The sequence below is a fragment of the Columba livia genome, chromosome 8 (genome assembly GCF_036013475.1).
Source record: "Columba livia isolate bColLiv1 breed racing homer chromosome 8, bColLiv1.pat.W.v2, whole genome shotgun sequence".
Lineage (NCBI taxonomy): Eukaryota > Metazoa > Chordata > Aves > Columbiformes > Columbidae > Columba > Columba livia.
The window spans coordinates 9,997,088-10,016,041 of NC_088609.1; the positions used below are offsets into that span (position 1 = coordinate 9,997,088).

Below are 18,954 nucleotides of genomic sequence, written 5' to 3' on the forward strand. Positions count from 1 at the left end.
TCCTTTAAAGCGGCCACATGCAGCCGAGCGGCGGCCACAATCACGGCTGGAAGCGGCGGGGAGTGGGGAGCCGGCTCCGGGCTGGCCCGGGCAATCAGTGCGGAGCCTCGTCCGCCCCATCCCCGCGGCCCCGGCCCCTTCCCCGCCTCGGGGTGGGGGAGCGGGGGGGGGCTTAGAAGCAGGCGAAGATGGCTGGGGCCATCATCGAGAACATGAGCACCAAAAAGCTGTGTATCGTCGGGGGAATTTTGCTGGTTTTCCAAGTCATCGCCTTTCTAGTGGGAGGTCTGATCGGTGAGTGCCGAAGGTGCAAACTTTCCTTCCTCCTCCTCTCCTCGCTCGCGTTGTTTAGCTACTTGTTACAGTATCGCTGACTCGCTCCTATGATCTAATTAGCCCGGCTATTGTAGTTAAGAAAACACGGCTCCCTGGGCCTCTTTGTGCACATTTCACTCTAGTGCCTGCAAGAAAAGAAGGGGCAGAGAAAAAGTTTTTGGGTTTGTTCTTTTTTTTTTGGCCTGGTTTTAGTCTGTACTTAAAGAAAGAGGAAAGGGGGAAAATCTTCAGTATGGCGACGGATCGCGCAGGCAAGCCTTGCATTGCAAAGTTGGCTTTTTTTTAAAAAAAAAAAAAAGAATTTATTAAAAAAAAAATTCCTCCGGTCTTTTCGTACCTCTGCCCCTCCCCGTTTTTCGGCCTCCGAACCGACCGCGGGAGGAATCCTCCCCGCTTGCGATAATGGTAATTGGAATACATATATGTAAAGAAGAAAAGGGGGGGAAAAAAAAGGAAGGAGGAAAATTAATGGGCGCTGCTCCGGCGGGGTGCGGGGGGGGAGGCGCATTTCGGTGCCCGCCAGCCCGGCCCCCACTCAGCAGCCGCTCCCCCGCTTTGTCCGGGCTCCTTTCTCCTGGGGGGGCCCTTCCAAACCCCCCGTGTCGGCCGGGGTTTGTTTCTGTTCACGGCAAACCCAGGCGGTTGCTTTGAGGGGGGGACCTTAAACCCACCCCCCATCCGCTCGGTGTTCCACGGCCCCCGGGAACGGGCGCGTTCCCCCCACCCGCCTTTTACAGCTCCCCGGGTGGCACCAACCCCCCCACACGCCGGCGGCTCAGCCCGACTTTTCTCACGCAAAACCTCGTCTCAAACTTTTAAGCCCTGATTGTGTTTATTTATGAGCTCTGCAGAATCCTCAGTCCCTCGGGCCCCGGGGGCTGGGGGTGTGATTTATTATTTTTTGCCTGGGGAAGGAGAAAGATGGAGGAGAGCAGGGTTTGGGGTAGTCTCTGGATATTTTGTTTTTACTAGAAAGCAGCTGAGTTCTGCGCCGGCTCCTTGTCCTGATGGTCGTGTCTCTTTCCCAGCGCTGCCCTGCAGAGGAATTCCCGGCCCGAGCCCTCCCTGCTCCCCGCCCGGGGCCAAGGGCTGGCCCGGGGATTCACTCCCTTCCTCCGGGATTTGGGGCTGTTGGGCTTTTCCCAAATGACTGTGCAGAACTGAAGTCTCATTGCTCTGCAAGGGCAGCGGGAAAATCAGTCACACTTTTTATTTGGGGGAATAAAGTTGGCTTGTTCTCGCAGGGATCTTTATTTGAGAGATATGTAAGAAATACCGACAGCCGTTCCTGCGGAAGCAGGTTCAGTGTCCTGAGGCGCTTCAGTGCTTTGCATTTGTAGCCTCTCTAATTAGCTCTTCTTAAGAGCTATAGGAATTCTGGGGAACATAATTTTCAAAAACTTTTGTTTCCCTCGTTCTCTTGCTTCGGTTCTCATCTGTGCTTAATCACAAAGGAGTCAGTGGCAAACATTGAATTAAAATGCACTTTTTCTAGTCTTGCAGGCCTGAACCAACACTGAAGATGAGCTGAATTGGCTTTTTTCCTTTTTTTTTTTTTTTTTTTTTATTTCCTTTGAGCTGGTTCTAGAGCAGATGCTGAACCCAACACTGATTCATTAAAATGTAAATGTCTTGACCTGTGTTGTGCAGAGAAGTCATACTCGGTGTTTGTCTTAAAAGCATTTTTTTTTCTAGTAGCTTCTCACTTCTAAGTTTAAAAAAAAGTAAGTTGCTTGTGTGAAAGGAAAGTGTTGATCAGAAAGCCCCGATTCTGTTTTCATTTGGGGACAAAGATGATGATAAACAGATATGTTTGTGTTTAGCTTTATAGGGAATAAACAGAAATGTTTCCCTTCAGGTTCGTAGGGATTGGGTGATGGAAGAACTTATATGCTTTGCGGGCAAGTCCTGGGGGAGGGTTGTGGGCAGACTTTGTTTAATTGCTGGAAACCCCCACTTCTGATCTTTTAGCAGATAAAACTGCACTAAACAATCATGCAAACTGGTTTTTCCTCTGCAGTATTTACCACATTGGATGCATTTACCACATTTGGATGCATTAAGAGGCTCATCCCCTCTTCACTCCAGTGGTGGTGGGACAGCTGCATTGATGGGCTCCCCAGCACTCCTGGGAGCTGGAAGCCTGTGACACAGCTGTAAGTTAGAATCCTAGAGTCATTTTGGTTGGAAAAGACCCTCGAGATCGAGTCCCACCATTACCCTACCCCTGTCACTACCCCATGTCCCTGAGAACTTCATCTCCATCTGTCCAACCCCTCCAGGGATGGTGACTTCACCACTGCCCTGGGCAGCCTGTTCCAATGCTCAACAGCCCTTTGGGGAAGAAATTGTTCCCCAGATCCAACCTCAACCTCCCCTGGTGCAACTTGAGGCTGTTTCTTCTGGTCCTGGCGCTTGTTCCTTGGGAGCAGAGCCCGATCCCCCCTGGCTCCAACCTCCTTTCAGGCAGTTCAGAGATCAGAAGGTCTCCCCTCAGCTCCTCTTCTCCAGCTGAACCCCCCAGGTCCCTCAGCTGCTCCCATCACACTTGTGCTCCAGCTCCATTCCCTTCTCTCAACTCACTCCAGCACCTCAAGGGCTTCCTTGTCCTGAGGGGCCCAAAACTTCCCCCAGGATTTGAGGTTTGGCCTTCCCAGTGCCCAGCCTGCTGGGCCTGCTGGCTACACTGCTCTTGATACATGCCAGGATGCTGTTCTTATGTGTGAATGATGTGTGGTCCCCAACATCTGGCCCCATCACACAGGAGCTGGGTGTCCCAGCCCAGGGGTCTGCATGAAGCTCTTCCCAGGAATTAGCCCCCTGGAATGCCTTGTTGTTGGGGCCCCCATGTCCCTGGAAGCTCTGAGCTGGCGGCTTGTGACCAGTTTTTGGATCACAGCTGAGGCCCACAGCTCGGGGTCCTTGTCTTTTTAGCCTGTCCCTAGCTTGTGGTGTTTTCTAAGAGGCATCTGGTGAGAAAGGAGTCGATGGCTGGTGTTTTTCTGCAGCGTGGCTGGGGACAGCAAGTGGGGAGCGAAGCAATGCGATTGAAAGCTCCAAGTGCCAATAGCTCTGGCAGCAATGACAGGGGACGGCTGCCCTTCTGTGAGGTGTGACACAAGGTGGGACGGGAGCTGAGGTGTCACTGAAATAGCGTTCCTGGTCTGGTTTGATCCAGTGCGCTGAAGAGACAAGGAGAATCTAGTTATTTTTGTTTATTCAGGTCTAGACAAACCAAAATATGTACACGAGTGGAACAGGGCTACAAAGCTAAACCAGCCTTTCCTTTAGCAGTCAGTTAGGTCATGTTTCAAAACAATGACTAAGTGCTCTATTTTAACAGATTACTTGTCCGGGTCCAAAACACACAAATGCAACGCATTGGTACCTGATACGACAACAAAGCTTCGTTTTTCTGAAATTGAGGTTTTCTGCCAGCGGTGGTTCTCTAGCTAGTTTTTGACCAGTAAACTGCAACGACGTCTGAGTTTTCATATGGCCTGCAGATTTCCAACAGCTCTTTTATTTGGGAGCAGGGCTCTATTCAGCTCTCACATGGATTTTGCTTTGAACTGTATGTTGGCAAAGCATGAGATGTACGTGTAAGGGAGTCATTCCCTTGCTGGGGTGCAGCTCCAGGAGCGGTCTAAGGCAGCTTTGCAAAGCAAGGGAGTGAGAAAACACCTCAAAAGCGACTTCTATTGAGCTGTGTCTTTGTTGTGCTGTGGCAATGAACTGTTGGCTCCAGAAAACTGGGATTGTCGCTGCCTCAAACTGACCTGTTTTCAGGCCCTTTTCTGGTGTCTGTTCCCTGGTAAATGTCTTGTTTGAAGGTTACGCTTCTGGATTGTGTGTTATGTGTTTTCTTAGTATGTACCACTATTCGACAAAACATGATCCATAAAATTAGTTGTAAAAAGTGTCATCTTCACCATGCTGCTATGAGTGATAGCATAGATACAGGAGGATGGGATCAAACAGGAATGTTTTCTGTTATCATTCAAGACATCGTTAATGTTTGTGAGAAATGAGGCTGCAGCTAATTTACAGTCGTGCCAGCATTCCTGGGAGCCCTTGCGTACTCTGCACGTGTATGTGCTGCCTTTGAGATGTACGGTGTGGGTTGAGCAGGCGTCTGATCTCCTGGCTGTCCAGCGGTGCCACCAGGCCTTGTGTTGTGCTGACCATCACGAGAAACTGGGTTAACTGGTGATGGCCTTGGATGTGGCGTGAGGACAAACCTTCCCACAGCATCTGCCTGGCCCAGCTTGTTAGTGGGATTTTCGAGCAGGGTATTCCCATGGAGGTCACCCCAGGAGCTGCTCTAGGGCCTCAGGACACCTTGTGTCCTCTGCTTCTGATTGCTGGCCCAGTGAGGGAAATTTAGTGTCTCTGGAAATCTGACGTGATTCTAGTGTGGGCTTCATGCCTCTTGGTTTCCTTTAAACCAAAGCTTTTTATTACAAATTATCTTCCTCTGTATACCTTGTGGGAAGCTGTTGATGGTGTCCCTCTTTGTAATTTCCTGTGCATCCTGGAATTCATTTATATAGCCTGTATTTAAAAAAGAAAAAAACCCAACATTTTACTGCTCAAATCTGTCCGGAGTTCATGGAGGTAGATTTTGTATTAATCAACTCCCAAAGTGTCGGGCAGTTTTTAAAATGCTCCTGGGTGCTGCCGGTACCCAGGCCGGGTTCCCTGCATCTTGGTGGGCTTTGTGCTGCTGGATCACCACAGAGGTTGGGCAGATGTACCAACCTGCAGCCTCTGGCTCAGTCCCAAATCACAGATTATCTTGGTTTCAGTTCAGATGGGCTGACTGAATGCAGGAGAACCTCTCTGCAGTGGAGACAAAGTCCAGGAGCAGGCACATGCACAGTTAAGTGCTGGAAGTCCAGTGCACACCCGTACACTTTACAAATTTAACTGATTGGAAAAGTTGAGGTATTTATTTAGCACATGAGTCTTCCAGACGAGGAGGATGCATTTAAGAAGGTGCAGGTTCACTGCTCCTGTGCCTTAGCTTAAGGTTGAAAAAAAGCAGAATTGTTTTGACTGGAGCAAATAACTCTTACTTGTGTGTCTCACCCAGCGAGATAATGAGTCATGTGTATAAATGGCTGAGCAGCTATCAACAATTCCAGTTCATTATCTAAATGTCTGATTTGGCTCCTGAGCAGAGAGTTCCCAGGATTTAATTTTCTTTCCTCGGATTTCATTACCTTCTCAGGGCTGAACTGATCTTTTGGCGGGAGAGACGCTCTGATTTCTGAGGCATGTGGACGCGGCCCTGCTAGGAAAGAGTGTCTGTGGGCTCCGGGACAAAGACCATTTTTCTGAGCCTGACTTTCTTTCATCACTGGCCCCTCCAGAAGATGGGCAAGCCGTGCTGAATAGGTCAGTGCTGCACCGTGGCCGTGAATGCCAATAAACTCCTCTGTATAGACACATTCCTGCAGCGCTGCAGCCTTGGCAGAAGCACTGGGAGCTGATGAAAAAGCAGACACGAAAGGTCATGTCTGTTTAGTTTAGGTCTGCTCAATTCTTCTTTTTTTAAGAGCTGTAACTGAATGGGCAAATGTGCCAGAAATTGAGAGTTCCCAGGCAGAAACGTCCATGCTGGGGGCCTGAGGAGGCTGTAAATCCTCTGGGGTGCTTGGGTTTTTGTGCTTTTTCATCACTTGCAAACTGCAGTTACCTTGGGAGAGATGCATCAGAGAAACTCTGCATCAGAATTTAGGTGAAGAGGACAGTCCTCTTGCTGTTCCTCTTTTCTTTAGTGTCGGTACTAACTAAACAGGCTTGTTTTTAAACACGACCTGAGCGCTCACCAAGCCGTGGTCGCGCTGCCTCTCTGTGCTTTGCAAGTTTCAACAGGAAGTTTTTTGTTTGGTAAATAACATTTACGGTCTTTGAAGTCAAGTTACAACTCTCTGATGGGCCCGGGCAGCCTTTGAAGGGCACAGGGTGTCCCAGGGCCCGGCCTGGGGAAGGGCCCCAGGATCTGCTCCCTCCCATTCAAATGCAGATGAAATTCTTTACATATCTGAGTACTGGGGGTTTCAAGGTATCTTGTTATCTGTGCTGTGGGATTTGCAGAGTTTCAGGCTGTCCCTCGGGGCGGGGGGGAAGCTGCTGGATAACATCAGGGCATACTCCTATTTTCAACCTCTGCAGGGATTTAAGATCTTGACTGGGTGTTTCATCTGAGTCAAAAGTTGACAAAGGATGGCTTGAAGAAGATCAAACCGTGGCAATTAGGAAATCAGTTCTGCCTTTTTTCCCTTTTAAATAAAATATTTTTCAATATGTATTTCTGCATGTATATAACTCGTACTGCGAGTGCTTTTTGCATTTGTTGCTGCTGTTGCATCTCTGTGTGAACTGTGGAGGTCATTGGTGCAGTTATCCAGCAAACATTCATATATTAATACTTGTATTCTGTTGCCTCTAAGGTTTTCTTGCTTTGTGGTGTGCTGGGGCCAAGGAATAATCTGTGAGAGAAGGCCCAAAGCTGCAAATGCAGCATTGAAGAACAAACCTTGAGCAAAAAAAAACCCAAAACAACAACCAACCACCCACCAACACATGTGCAAACACATCTGTAGCTACTGCATGGATATCAGAAGCTGAGAGAGTGTAGAAATTCCTCAAAACCACAGTAAGAGCAGGAGACCTGTGTGCAGAACCTGACCTTGGGCTGGACAGGGCGCTGGGCCAGCTTTTCTAGACCGGGCTTGTGCCAGGAAAGGTTGGGGCAGATGATCCTTGAGGTCCATCCTAACCTGGGATTCTGTGATGCAAACTAGGCTTTGTGGTTTGTTCAGGTTCATTCTTATGGTCTGAAACAAACAAACAAGATAAGGGAAACCTATACTATTGATGAATCTATTGGACACAAGAGAAATCAGGGTCTTCAGCTACAACAGTACATCTGGCAGCTCCCACTGTAAATAAGGATGGAAATGGTGTTGTGGGGCTTTAAAGGGCCCTAGTCTTGATAAAGCTTGAAGTCAAATTATAAGAAAGAAATACCTTTCCCAGGGGGAGTGGATTTCCAGTTGGTAGTGATTTATTTTTTTTTTTTTTTTTAAGATGAATTAGATTATTTCAATGTATAGCACTTCTGCATATAAAAGCTGCTGCAGTGTTTGAAAGAGGCTTTCGTGTAGCTCATGGAATAGTAACTAGTAATAAAAAATAGTAATTTAAAGATGGCATTAGTGGTCACTCATTAACACACTAAACCAGTAGCATTGAGGTCAGGAAAGAAGGTAGAAAACTTCCATGCTGCAATAACTATATATTTATAAATAGTACGTATAGATAGTGTTATTCGGGTTCTTACCATCCTGGTTGGAAAAGCTGAGTCTGTCCGATGATAAATTAGCTTGTTTATTCCTGCCCTGCTGTTGGTTAGTGTAATGAAGCAGAAGCCCATTGTGTGTGCTCAGGGGCAGTGATGGCTCCGCACAGAAGGGGGTAATTGAGTAGAAAAGCAGAATATTCCTGGTGCATGGGAGAAGTTAACACCACATGAGGTCAGTAGGATTCAAGCTTTAATCAATGTAGACACAATGCAATTGAGATTTTCTAAAGGGCTTGTTTATGGTGCGAGAGCAAGGGTCAGTAGTTAATTTGAAATGCTGTAGGTGTTTGAGATGAGAAGGTACAAAATCTATATCATAGAGGTGATATTCCTGTGGGAGTGGAAAAGAACTAGGTTTACTGCAGGAGCTTTTTGAAGATCTACTTAATGTATTGAAATTAATAAACTGAGTGATGGTGGCTCTCATGCAATTCTAAGCATATGTAATATTGTAAAATGAAAATATTGAAAAATTGAGCTTGCTTACAGTAAAATAAAGTGTAAGTACAGAGGAATAGTGTTTCATGGAGGAATAGCTCCTGAGTTCCCCCTTTACAGGTGTGATCTTATTGTCTGTTTTTTTTTTTTTTCTCAGAAGATAAAAGGGTGGATGAATACTTACCTGTTAATAGAAATAGATCGATTCAAGGACAGTGTAGCTGAAACTAAAGGAAAGGTACTAATTGCTGTACTAGAGAGATGTTAAAGCTGACAAGCCTTGAACCAGGGCTTTGAGAATTAAAATAAGTAAATAAAAATAGTTTGACAGCTGCTCTGTGCTATTTGCTGACATCTTTCATGGTGAGTCCAGTGGGCAATGAATGGTGCTGGAGTTTGTCTAAATGGGATTTCTCTGTTCTGTGTGCCTGTCCCCACAGACCATCGCTAACATGCTTTGCAGGCGACGTCAGCCCAAGAGATGGGTAAGAACGAGTTCTGCTTGTGGCACAGAGATGTGAAAGGGTGTTTATTAAAGATTGATTGCTGTTTGGAGAAAGGAGGCTTTCCTTTCTTCTCTCCTTAAAGACCTAATGGTTTTAACTCACTTTTTTTTTTCCCCTCTGAGAAATTTGAAGGTGCAGTGTATTTGGGGCTGGATGCTCGATTTCTTCAGCTGTAGGTTTCATTATGGGGCAGAAGCTGTGTTGGGTGTCCCATCTGTGCCATGAATCACTTTGGCTGTTTGCTGCCACTCAGACTCTTGTTTAGTCTACATGATGTGAAAGAATTTCAATTCCAGTTTAGATGTAGGAGAGAAATCCTCTCTCTTGGCAATGAGAATGGTGTCCAGTGCTGAGCAACCAGCTCATGACAACTGCTGAATTGGGTCATCACATCTCTGACCTCTCTGTAGATGTAAGGTATGCTGAGATGTCTCCTGCAAATCTGTTTATGTGAAGTTATTCTAGAACACTATCATCTTCAGGTGAAACATTGCTACCAGTTCAGCACAAGACTGAGTAGTTTGGGATCATTAAAAACTGAAAGCAATTCAACTTCTGGCTGTCCCTCCTGCACTAAATGTCTCTCTTACTTTTAACTGCTGCTGTTTCTTGGGGACAAAGCTCAAGAAAAATCTATATTCTTGAGCTAATGTACCATTGGATATATGGTATTTTTAAATACCATATTGAAAAATTTCTCAGTTTTTTTTTGAGAAGAGTCTTGCTGGGATTGAAATGCAAGAGTTGCTTCAGTCTGTAGGATGCAGCTGAAATGGCTTTGAAGACTCATGAAGAATCATTGTCTGCAGGTGCTCCTGGGCTAAAACCATGGCAAGGAGCCATGTGTCCTTGGCAGGGTTTGCTGTGACCCACGTCATTTGGGGTAACCCTGGTGTTTTTGCAATGAGACAGGTGCCTCCAAAGCCTCTTCTGGAGGAGGTGGAGTGGGCGGCTTCCCCAGCAGTGTACGGACCAGCTGGTCACCACGTACCTTTACAGCAAATGTGTTTATAGCGTAAATGCAAACAAGCTTCAAAGAGGGGAAACTGTTTTCCCTCTCCAAACTAGTATGGAAAGCAGTGAACTGCAAAAGAGAGGTTGCTCAGACATGGCTGGTATTTTCCTGCCCGTGCTTGCCTGGGCTTTTAAGGAAGATTTAACCAAGGTTTGTCCCATCAGACCTGAGGAGGGTTCTGGTGGGGGCAGTCACCCCTGCCCGTGTCCCAGCACGCCGGCTCCTCGGAGATCACGGCTGGTGCCCTGAAAGCGTTTGCCGTGAATCATTCTGTCTCTTAACTTGTTTGTGGGAAGTTTATTCTCTTAAGTAGGGAGGTTGGACAGACCCAGCGACGGTGCCAGCAGCTCCGCTGGCCTCATGCCCACGGCTGTCGGCAACCAGCACCCATGGAGCGACGGGGTCTCTGCCCCATGCCGGGGCTCCTTCAACTGTGTACCCTTCTACTTCACCATAACAAAACCAGAAAAATGGACTACGATTGTCTGTGTGTCTGCAGGAGGGAAACAAGCAAATTAAATGTGGCTGGCTGTGAGAATGTGGCTCTTGTAATGGTGATCAAGTTCTTTTTTGGAAGTTGAACAATTGAAGAGGTCTTGTGAATTGATAGATACCAATTGCAGAGTCCTCATCACTGGAGGTTTTTGAGATGCAACTGGGTAGGGTGCTAGATAATCTCAGGTTGGGCTAGATGATCTTCTGAGGTCCCTTCTAACCAAAGTGATTTGGTGATTGCTGGGGGGCTTGCCAGGCTGGCTCCTGTTTGAGGTGGCCCCTGGAGATCCGTGCTCTGCACCAGCTCCTGCAAACCCCTCCTGGTAAAGCCCAGCTCCTCTCTTTTCCTGCTCAGCCTGCCTAAGGGCACCTGCACTGCTGCAGCGCTTCCCCGACTGGAACGCAGGCTGAGCTTATCCACTGTGTTATGCACAAACGGCTATTTAATTATTTACAAGCTGACATATATCATTTAATATCTGAAGCTGAACCAGCCCACAGGCGGAATGGCTGAGAGCAGCCTGCTTGGCACCGCGTTTTCCCTGAAATCCCTCGGCGCTGCCTTTGTTTTGCATAGCACTTTGTAATACTGCGAGTTGACTTGGCTGCAGCTTCACAAAGCATTTTTTTTCCACTTGGTTCAACGCTCGCTTGAATTTAATGGGACTGGAGCCAAACAAGTAATGGAAGCCAAGTGCCGACGTTTGTTTGGTGTGCAGATCCTGAACAGGAATATATATAGTAATTGTCTCTTACTCCTCAAAGCTGTAACTTTGGCAGAGGGGACACTTGATTTAGCATGCCAAGCCTTTAAAATCATAATCAGTCAGTGATGAAAACATGTATTTATGGCTATAATGGGTTGCATCAAAGCAAGAAACACTCATCTCTGTAGAAGTAACAATGTCTCTTAATTCAGAAATGCCTGCTTTTAAATCACACAAAGATCTGTCAGAGTTAAAAAGCTCAAATTGGTTGGCCTGCGTGTCTGGCTTATTTCACAACAATATTCCTAATATTGATTTACAGTTGCAGTTTTAGCCACACTTACTAGGTTCTGTATTGAGGCATGATAAAGGAATATTGCACTGTTTTATGCACTTATGGCACATCTTTAGAGTCATCCTGGCCTTGCAGTTAGATTTTCTATTTGTTTTTTGAATGTTTGATTTTTATTCTGTTTTGCTGCTCCTGGTGTATCAATGATTTGTTGGTTTTAGGGAGTTGTCTGTGGTTCCCAGAGGGATTTGGGGTGCAGCAGGGATTTAGGGTGCAGCACCACTCCATGTCTGGGTTGTTCTGGGGCTGTGGATTGACAGCAAGAGCAGGTACAAATCTGGAAGTGTTCCTGCTTGAGCAAATCCCTTTCCTTTCAGCAAATCCCTTTATGCCAGCAGCGATGCTACTTTTCAGCCAGAAGAAACTTATTGCCGTCAAAATAATTTGAAAAAATGCAGTTTATAAACAACAACTTCCTCCTGGCTCGCCAGTTGAGTCTGCCCGTAGGACGGAGCGTGGATCTCATCTTCCTAACAAGGCGGCGCATTAGCGGAGATGCGAGGCAGAGCTCCTGGCTGGGATCCCAAAAAGCAGTGGGGATGCTGTGTCCAAACCCCCCGGGAGCAGAGGCTGGATCCCCCAGTGCAGCTGGGGATGTTGGTGTGCCGAGAGCCGGTACTGCCTGGGGGGCTGTTGCTCCATTTTAGTGATTTCTTTTCCCATTGAAGTACTTGCAGTTTGTAGGTCGGGTGTTGTTCTTTGCTGCTGGAGGTTTTGGGGTGGTCTGTTTGGGAAGCCCTGGACCATCTGTCAAAATGAGGACGGTGACAATGTGACAATAGCTTTCTGCAGGAGCCCGCGGGCTGACTGGCTTGTCCCCAATTTTACGTGACCACCCTGGTGTCTTTTCCCTGGAAACCTCAACATTCAACTTCTCTATTATTCTATATCCTTGCATGTCTGCTATTCTATATGCCACTTCTGTTTTAACTCACAGTAAGGAGCATTTCAATGCTTATCACTTGTGTTACTGCTGTATTCTGTCATTAGGTTAAATTTGTGCTTACTTTTTTTTAATTTCGAGCCCTATTTTCATTTTTGAAAAGGGCTGAATAGTTTGGGGTTTTTCATAAATGCCATTTCACAAGAAACGTGCGTTGCATAACTCCAGTTTCTTCAAGTTCTAGTGAAAATAGAAATCAAGTAAAACCTTTTAACAGCTTAAAAAGAAAGGGTTAACCTGCTCCACCTGCTTCCCAAAACCTGTGAAGCTGGAGGGATTTCATTACCGCATGACCAGTGGTACCTTCCTGCTAATATTCAGAAATAGGACAGTGCTGGTTTAGCTGCAGTGAAAAGTATTGGACATTAAAATGTGAGCTGGCTGTTGTGCAGAAAAATATTTCTTTCTGTGACAAAAGGGGAATAGGTCTCTGAGGGACAGGGGAATTATTGACCCGGTCGTTTGACTTTCTGACCCATGGAAGCCACTTGGATCATACAGGAGATGGGGAACTGGGACATCCCCAGCTCTGCTCAACCTCATGGTTTGCCAGTTCTGTGACACATTAAAATATTTATTTCCCACATGGTATTGAAAATAGGGCACAACCACTGTCATAAGAGTTCTTTGCATGGAAGAGCTACATTGGAATTGTATTGGAGTTTTAAAAAGCCTTCCTCTCAGATTTGAGGGTGTTTGCTGCAATTCTAGCTGAAGGTGGAATGCATTTCCTTTCTGCTTTCATCCCTATTTGTACTTCAGAGTTTCTGACTGTTTGATGTAAAGCACAAGCAACAGAATCCTCTGTAGTTTTAACTGGCTGACCTGGGATGTTGTAGGTTATATCAATACAATGAAAATGGGTGTCTTGTGCCCATGCACCAAGCTTTGTCACTGGCTGAGGGCATGGGGCCAGTGCAGAGTTTGGGGAGCACTTCAGAGCCAAGATCTTAAAAAAATTTGGCTGGGAGGAAAAAACAGAGAAGTCTTCTGCTGTGATAGTCATTAGTTCACACCTGACTTAAAGCAGAAAGAAGAGGTACCTTCACACAGAACGTTTCTCTCCCATTAGCAGCAGTGGCTGAGGAAGGACCTTTGGAGCATCATGGAGGTGGCCAGTTACCCCATGCCTTCCACGTAGGGAGTTTTGGGTAGGGCCGAGACAGCTCCCACGGCACATTTGCAGCCAGCAGATGTTGGGGATGGCCCAGGGCTGGGTGAGATCCCCCTTTGCAAGGATTAGGGATAACTCGTGTCCTTGTTTAAGCAGCAGCTGTGTGATGGAGGTGGGACCAGTGCCTGGGTGATAGCCTTGCAGGAGAGAAACCCGTTTGCATTCAGCTTGGTTTTCTGAAGATGCTTTGCTGACCTTACTGACTCAAGCTGTGTTGGGATGAGGATGGAACTCCAGGTAAAGAGGGGGTGAAGCGGTGGCAGTGCCACCTGCTGCGAGGTTCATTGTCCCTTCAGGAAATGAGACAGTTGTGGCCCAGGGAAGTGCCCTGAGGGTGGTGAGAGCCTGGCTCAGGTTCCCAGCGAGGTGGTGGATGCCCCATCCCTGGAGACATCCCAGATCAGGCTGGACGGGGCTCTGAGCAACCTGAGCTGGTGAAGATGTCCCTGCTCATGGCAGGGGTGGCACTGGGGGAGCTGGGAAGGTCCCTTCAGCACAAACTATCCTGTGATTTTATGGATCTTTACTTGACATACGGCAGAGCCAGGCACTGCTGGACCTGAGAGTAAGTATAGGAAAGATTAACACAGCAATATCCAGTGTATCGGTGCTGGCTTTTTTTAAAGATAATGGCATGATTGAGCAGCAAGATGAGCCTCATGCCCAAGGGAGCGTGTGGCCGTACGTGGTTCAGATCCCTGCAGGAAGCCTTGTCCTGCTCTGCAGGACCACGAGGTCTGGGCTCAGTTCATCTCTCTGGCTTTGTGATAGCCACATGCTTTGCAAGTGGATTTACTCAAGTGAGAAAACTGCAAGAGTGTATGCACAGAAAAAGATGCCAGGAGCCTTCTTTGTGATTTTGGTGCAACTGAGGTATCTGAGACTGGACTGGAAGATTCCTACTGCTTCAGCTAATCCTAATTTGATCCCACTACAAAGTCAGTAATATGTCTGTAGATGTAATAAACGTAATTGCTTAACTGCAAGCTCAAGGAGCTGTTAAGGAGAATCATTTGATGCATTAATTTTAAAATGTTTTCGAATAGTTGAGTGGGGACCTGTGTATTTTATGGGAAAGACACTATATAAGGTAACCCAAGATCCTAAAAATGTTCTTCTCTTCCATTTGCAGCTCCCAGCCCCACCACAGCTGTTCCCTACATGTCGGTGAAGTGCATTGATGTGAGAAAAAACCACCACAAAACCAAGTGGCTGATGCCCTGGGGACCCAACCACTGCGAGAAGCTCAAGGACTTTGATGAGGCAGTGAGCAGGCAGATCGAAGCCAATGACATCGTCTTTGCTGTGCACGTCCCCCTCCCCAGCAAGGAGATGAGCCCCTGGTTCCAGTTCATGCTGTTCATCATGCAGCTGGACATCGCCTACAAGATGGACAACGACCTCAGTAAGTCATGCTCCATCACTCATCAGATGCTGATTGGGGTCTAATCTCTTAAAGTTGTTTTTCTCCTGCATTGTATGTTAACTGGTACACTGCTTCCACACAGTGAGGTGAGCAGGAGCATTTTCTAAAGGTGAGAATTGGTAATTTGGCATTTCATATCTTTGCATGGAGAGCTGTTGATGCTGGTGGTGTAACCAGCGAGTAGCTAAGCAGATGGTGAGCAGGTTTTGAAGTTCGTAGACCATCAGCAGCTGCACTGGTTTAAGCCCAGCAATTCTCTTTCACAGCATACACTCACAGGTTTCATATAGTTTTCCAAAATATTCCAGGATGCTGAGCACACACAGGAGTGGTTTGCAGTTGGTAATACAGCCCAGCCCTTTCAGCTGCCTCTTTCCTCCTTCTTCTACGTGGTCCCATCCCTCGTGCTGGTTCTGCACTTGCCCAGCCTGTCCCTGCTCCAAAAATCCTTTCTACAAAGGCTTGAACTGGTTTCCCAGTGCTGGAGAATTTAGGCTGTGGTATTTTTCTCAATGTTTGCCAAATACTTCTGTGTGGTGCCTGTGAGCCAAAGCAATTGGTAGATGAAATTATTGATCCATAAGTTTACACGAGGAGCTCATGACGGAGTGTTTAAACACGCACTCTCCTTCGGGCACCAGCTGCGGAAGAGTTGATGTTTATTTACTGAGCCTTTGTCACAATAATAACTTCTTCAGTTTGAACTGAAATAGTTGCCCTACCTCCTGTCAGTCATTGCGAGAGATGTTTTATATGCTAGTATTTGGTACAGGCAGATGGAAAATACCTTCTGGCCTTGAAGCTATACAGTGGTCCAAAAACTGTACAGGTACAGGAACTGTGGAAGAAGCTGTGTTACTGGAATGCACCCTCAGTACCTGGAAGAAGATAAATTACATGAAAAACAGAACAAAAAGCAGGGCTGCTGGGGGCTGCAGGCAGATCACTGGGATCTGCTGGAGCTTTTGCAGCAGCTTTCCGTGTCCTCCAACCTCTCCTGCTCGGTGCGGACCTGTTCCTTCCTCACCGCTTAATGTAGCGTCACTGAGATAAGTTAAAATGAGATTGTGTAAAGCCTACATATGTATGCTTAACCCTGTAATTATCTCTGAAACACATGAACAGTAGCTTTGTAACTTTATTAAAACCTCAGCTGCTTAGACTTCAATAGATGGTTGCATTTAGAGAAATAACACTTTGTTCTGAGGCATTTGAAGTCTAACTGCTGAGTGGGAATCAGTAACTGGCTGAGCACACAGGTTGCTAAAATGCTAAACAAGCTTTTCACAGTATTTCTCCTGCAAGCTCAGAGTCTTCAAGTCATTCTTTGTGCTGTTCAGTGAACAGGTCATTCAAAGGTGGGGGCTTTTTTTTGAGATTTAAAAGGAGAAAAGCTTGTCTTGGGCCACCCTTTGGGTCACAAAAGCGAGGTCTGGAGGTGAGCCTGGCCAGCTGGGAAACACTCAGGTCCTGGTCATTACCAGTTCAGTAGCTGCTGCTGTTCTTTGCTTATAGGAAGCGTTTGGAGATGAGGCACATGAATACTTCTTGTGGAGGGAGCTTATATGGCACATCTTGAAAACTTTCTTTTTTTGGCTGAAGGAAACATTTTAAAACGTTACTTTCCTATGCTTTGTGCCAAGCTGAAGGCAGATGTAAATTAAGTGTAAAATCTAAGAAATTAGTGAGTAACACATTTCTTGCTTGCTAGATTCTATTGTAACAGATTTAAAAAAAAAATAAATCTTGTTAAGGCAAAATAATTGCTTATGTGTCTCTGTATCTTGCTGCTAACTTTGCATTAGTGTGAAGAGCTTCGTTGATCAGATAACTGGAATTAGCTCATCAAAAGAGGCAGCCCTGAAGATGTGAAATAACCTCATGTCTTCTTTTAAATCAACTATTTGAGTTGCTTCTCTCAAGCTTTAAATCTGAGATGTGGGGAGCGGGAGAGCTTGCTCAGGGGGCTGGGCATGCTGAAAGACCCCGTGATCTGTGCCCATCAGCCCAGGAGCCACAGAATTGTTTTGTTTGGAAAAGACCTTTAAGATCATTGAGTCCAACCATTAACCCAGCACTGCCAAGTCCCCCTCTAACCCATGTCCCTGAGAACTTCATCTACTGTCCGTCCAGCCCCTCCAGGGACGATGACTCCACCAGCCTGAATCACATTCGCCTTGGGAACTTGCTCTGGACTTTCAAAATCCAGATGTTTAGAAATGTTTTTCGAAATGTGGATGTTTTTGCAATGTGGATGTTTAGAAGCTGAGCCATCTCCCTCCTCTTTATCCATCACAGAAAGCTGGGAGAGACTCAGACTTGCTGTTTCTCTGAGGAAAAAGCTACTTCAGTACCCAGGTTCTCTGTGTCCTTTTGTGTTGCATTGTGTATTCAATTATTAAAAGACCCTTTCCAGGACAGGGAAAGACAACGGGCAGAGAAATGAGATGAAGTTATCTCAAAACCACAGTAAAAGCTGCGTTGGGAAATCTCAGTGCTGCTCACAAGGATGGTGACATATGCGAGCAGGACCCGGCTCTTTCCACAGTGCAAACTGCTGTGTTTGCAGGGACTGCAGGAAGCAAATGGTTGGTGTTAAGTGGCCTCTGGCACCGACATGGTGTCCTGCTGATTGTCCGTCTGTCCCTGCTGTCCATCCCTGCGGCAGCATCCTGGGGGACCAGCAGCCATCTCTTGGCTTCCAGCCATACGAAATCTCCTGTGCACAAAAGGTTCTTTTGAAGCCAAAGTGTCGCTCTATTCCTGTGCAATTAGGTCTGCTTGGCCTCGCTGGATTTGAGGAACACTGGGTGCTTTCAGGAGAGGGATAAAGACTGTTCAGTTCATTGAGGACCGTCCTCCAAAACAGTGTCTGCCCTCAGAAGGACAGTCCCTGCTCCTGAAGCCACCTCTCCTTCCCAGGCTGCAGTCACCCCCATGGGGATTTGCGTGCAAGTCCCCTTTCCTCAGCAGGTTAAGTGGTTGTCTCTGTTCCATGCGCATCAGACTAACTTTAAAAATTCAGTCCTGCTTTGCTTTAGTTGTTGTTTGTTGGCACATGTCACTGGCTGAGCCCTCGTGGGCAGGACACCTTGCAGAAGGGTGGGAGGATGTGCTGTGATCTTCAAGGGGATTCATCTCTTTTTCCAATTTATTTTTTGGGCTGGTCTGCTGACACTGGCCTGGGCCATTTGCATTGACAAGCTGTAGTGTTCTTAATGGGGAACATCAGTCCCTCTCTGAGCTGCTTTGTAGCACGACCTTGTACGTGCCAAGAAATAATTCCATGTCCGTCCTCACGTGGAGCAGGGTCCTGCTTCATCCCTGACTGCCACCAGCTGCAGGAGCCCCCAAAGCTGAGCTCTTGGCTTTCCTGCCTCTGTTTCATCTTGGAGAAGATTAAACCTCAAATTGTGCAACATTGAATTGACACCTAGGAATACAGTGTCCCTGAGGAGCACAAAGTGACAGCTGTGCTGGGCAGCGGATAGCGACACCTTGATTTATCAGATGGTGTAACAGTGTGGAGAGGCCTTTATAAATTTTCATTTAAAAAAAAGACAGCTTTTCTTCTCTGTCTAGTGGGCTTAAAATGTCAGTGAGTAAGAACAACTTCTGGTTTCCTTACAGTTGGAAAGCAATTGTGCGTGGCTGAGCACTGCAGACTTCTGTTCAAATTAATCCTATGTTAGGTTTTATAATTTTAGAGAGCTGGAAGTGTAATGCAAATAACTGTAGCATTTCTTCTGTTTGCATGTGCTCCTTCCCAGACAGTGGTATTAGTATGCAGCTGGCATAGAGCCATCTTCTGAGACAACTTCTCTATTTTTAGATTATTTTAATGTGAGTGACGATATATTCTTGTAATATTACAGTGCAAAATAAATAATGGAAAAGATCTTGGCACTGAGCATCTGGCACTAAAATGCCAATGTGAGAAAATGTATTGGGGGTGCTCAGAGGGTAGCGGGGAGCCCCTCGCTGTGGGGTTCATGGCGCTGACCTGCATCTCACAGCCCTGGGAATGGAGACAAAGCTCCGAGCTGGGAACCCCAGCAGGAGCATCTTCTTGTTGGTTATCCCTGGAACGCATCATCATCTAAGGGAATTGGTCTTATTTCTGTGGGGTTTATAGCATAGTTTATAGCACAAGTGAGGTTGTCACTTGATGCTTGAGCTAATAATGAGTC

General features: G+C 46.6%; 1 protein-coding gene across 1 annotated transcript in view; it reads left to right on the forward strand.

Moving 5' to 3' along the window:
* Nucleotides 1-18,954, forward strand: part of WLS (Wnt ligand secretion mediator) — a 35,130-nt gene continuing 16,176 nt past the window's right edge. Inside the window, exons 1-2 of the mRNA XM_005499065.4 lie at nt 1-294; nt 14,471-14,743. Coding sequence (XP_005499122.3) covers nt 189-294; nt 14,471-14,743 — 379 coding nt within the window. The 5' untranslated portion in view covers nt 1-188. The remainder of the gene's footprint in view (nt 295-14,470; nt 14,744-18,954) is intronic.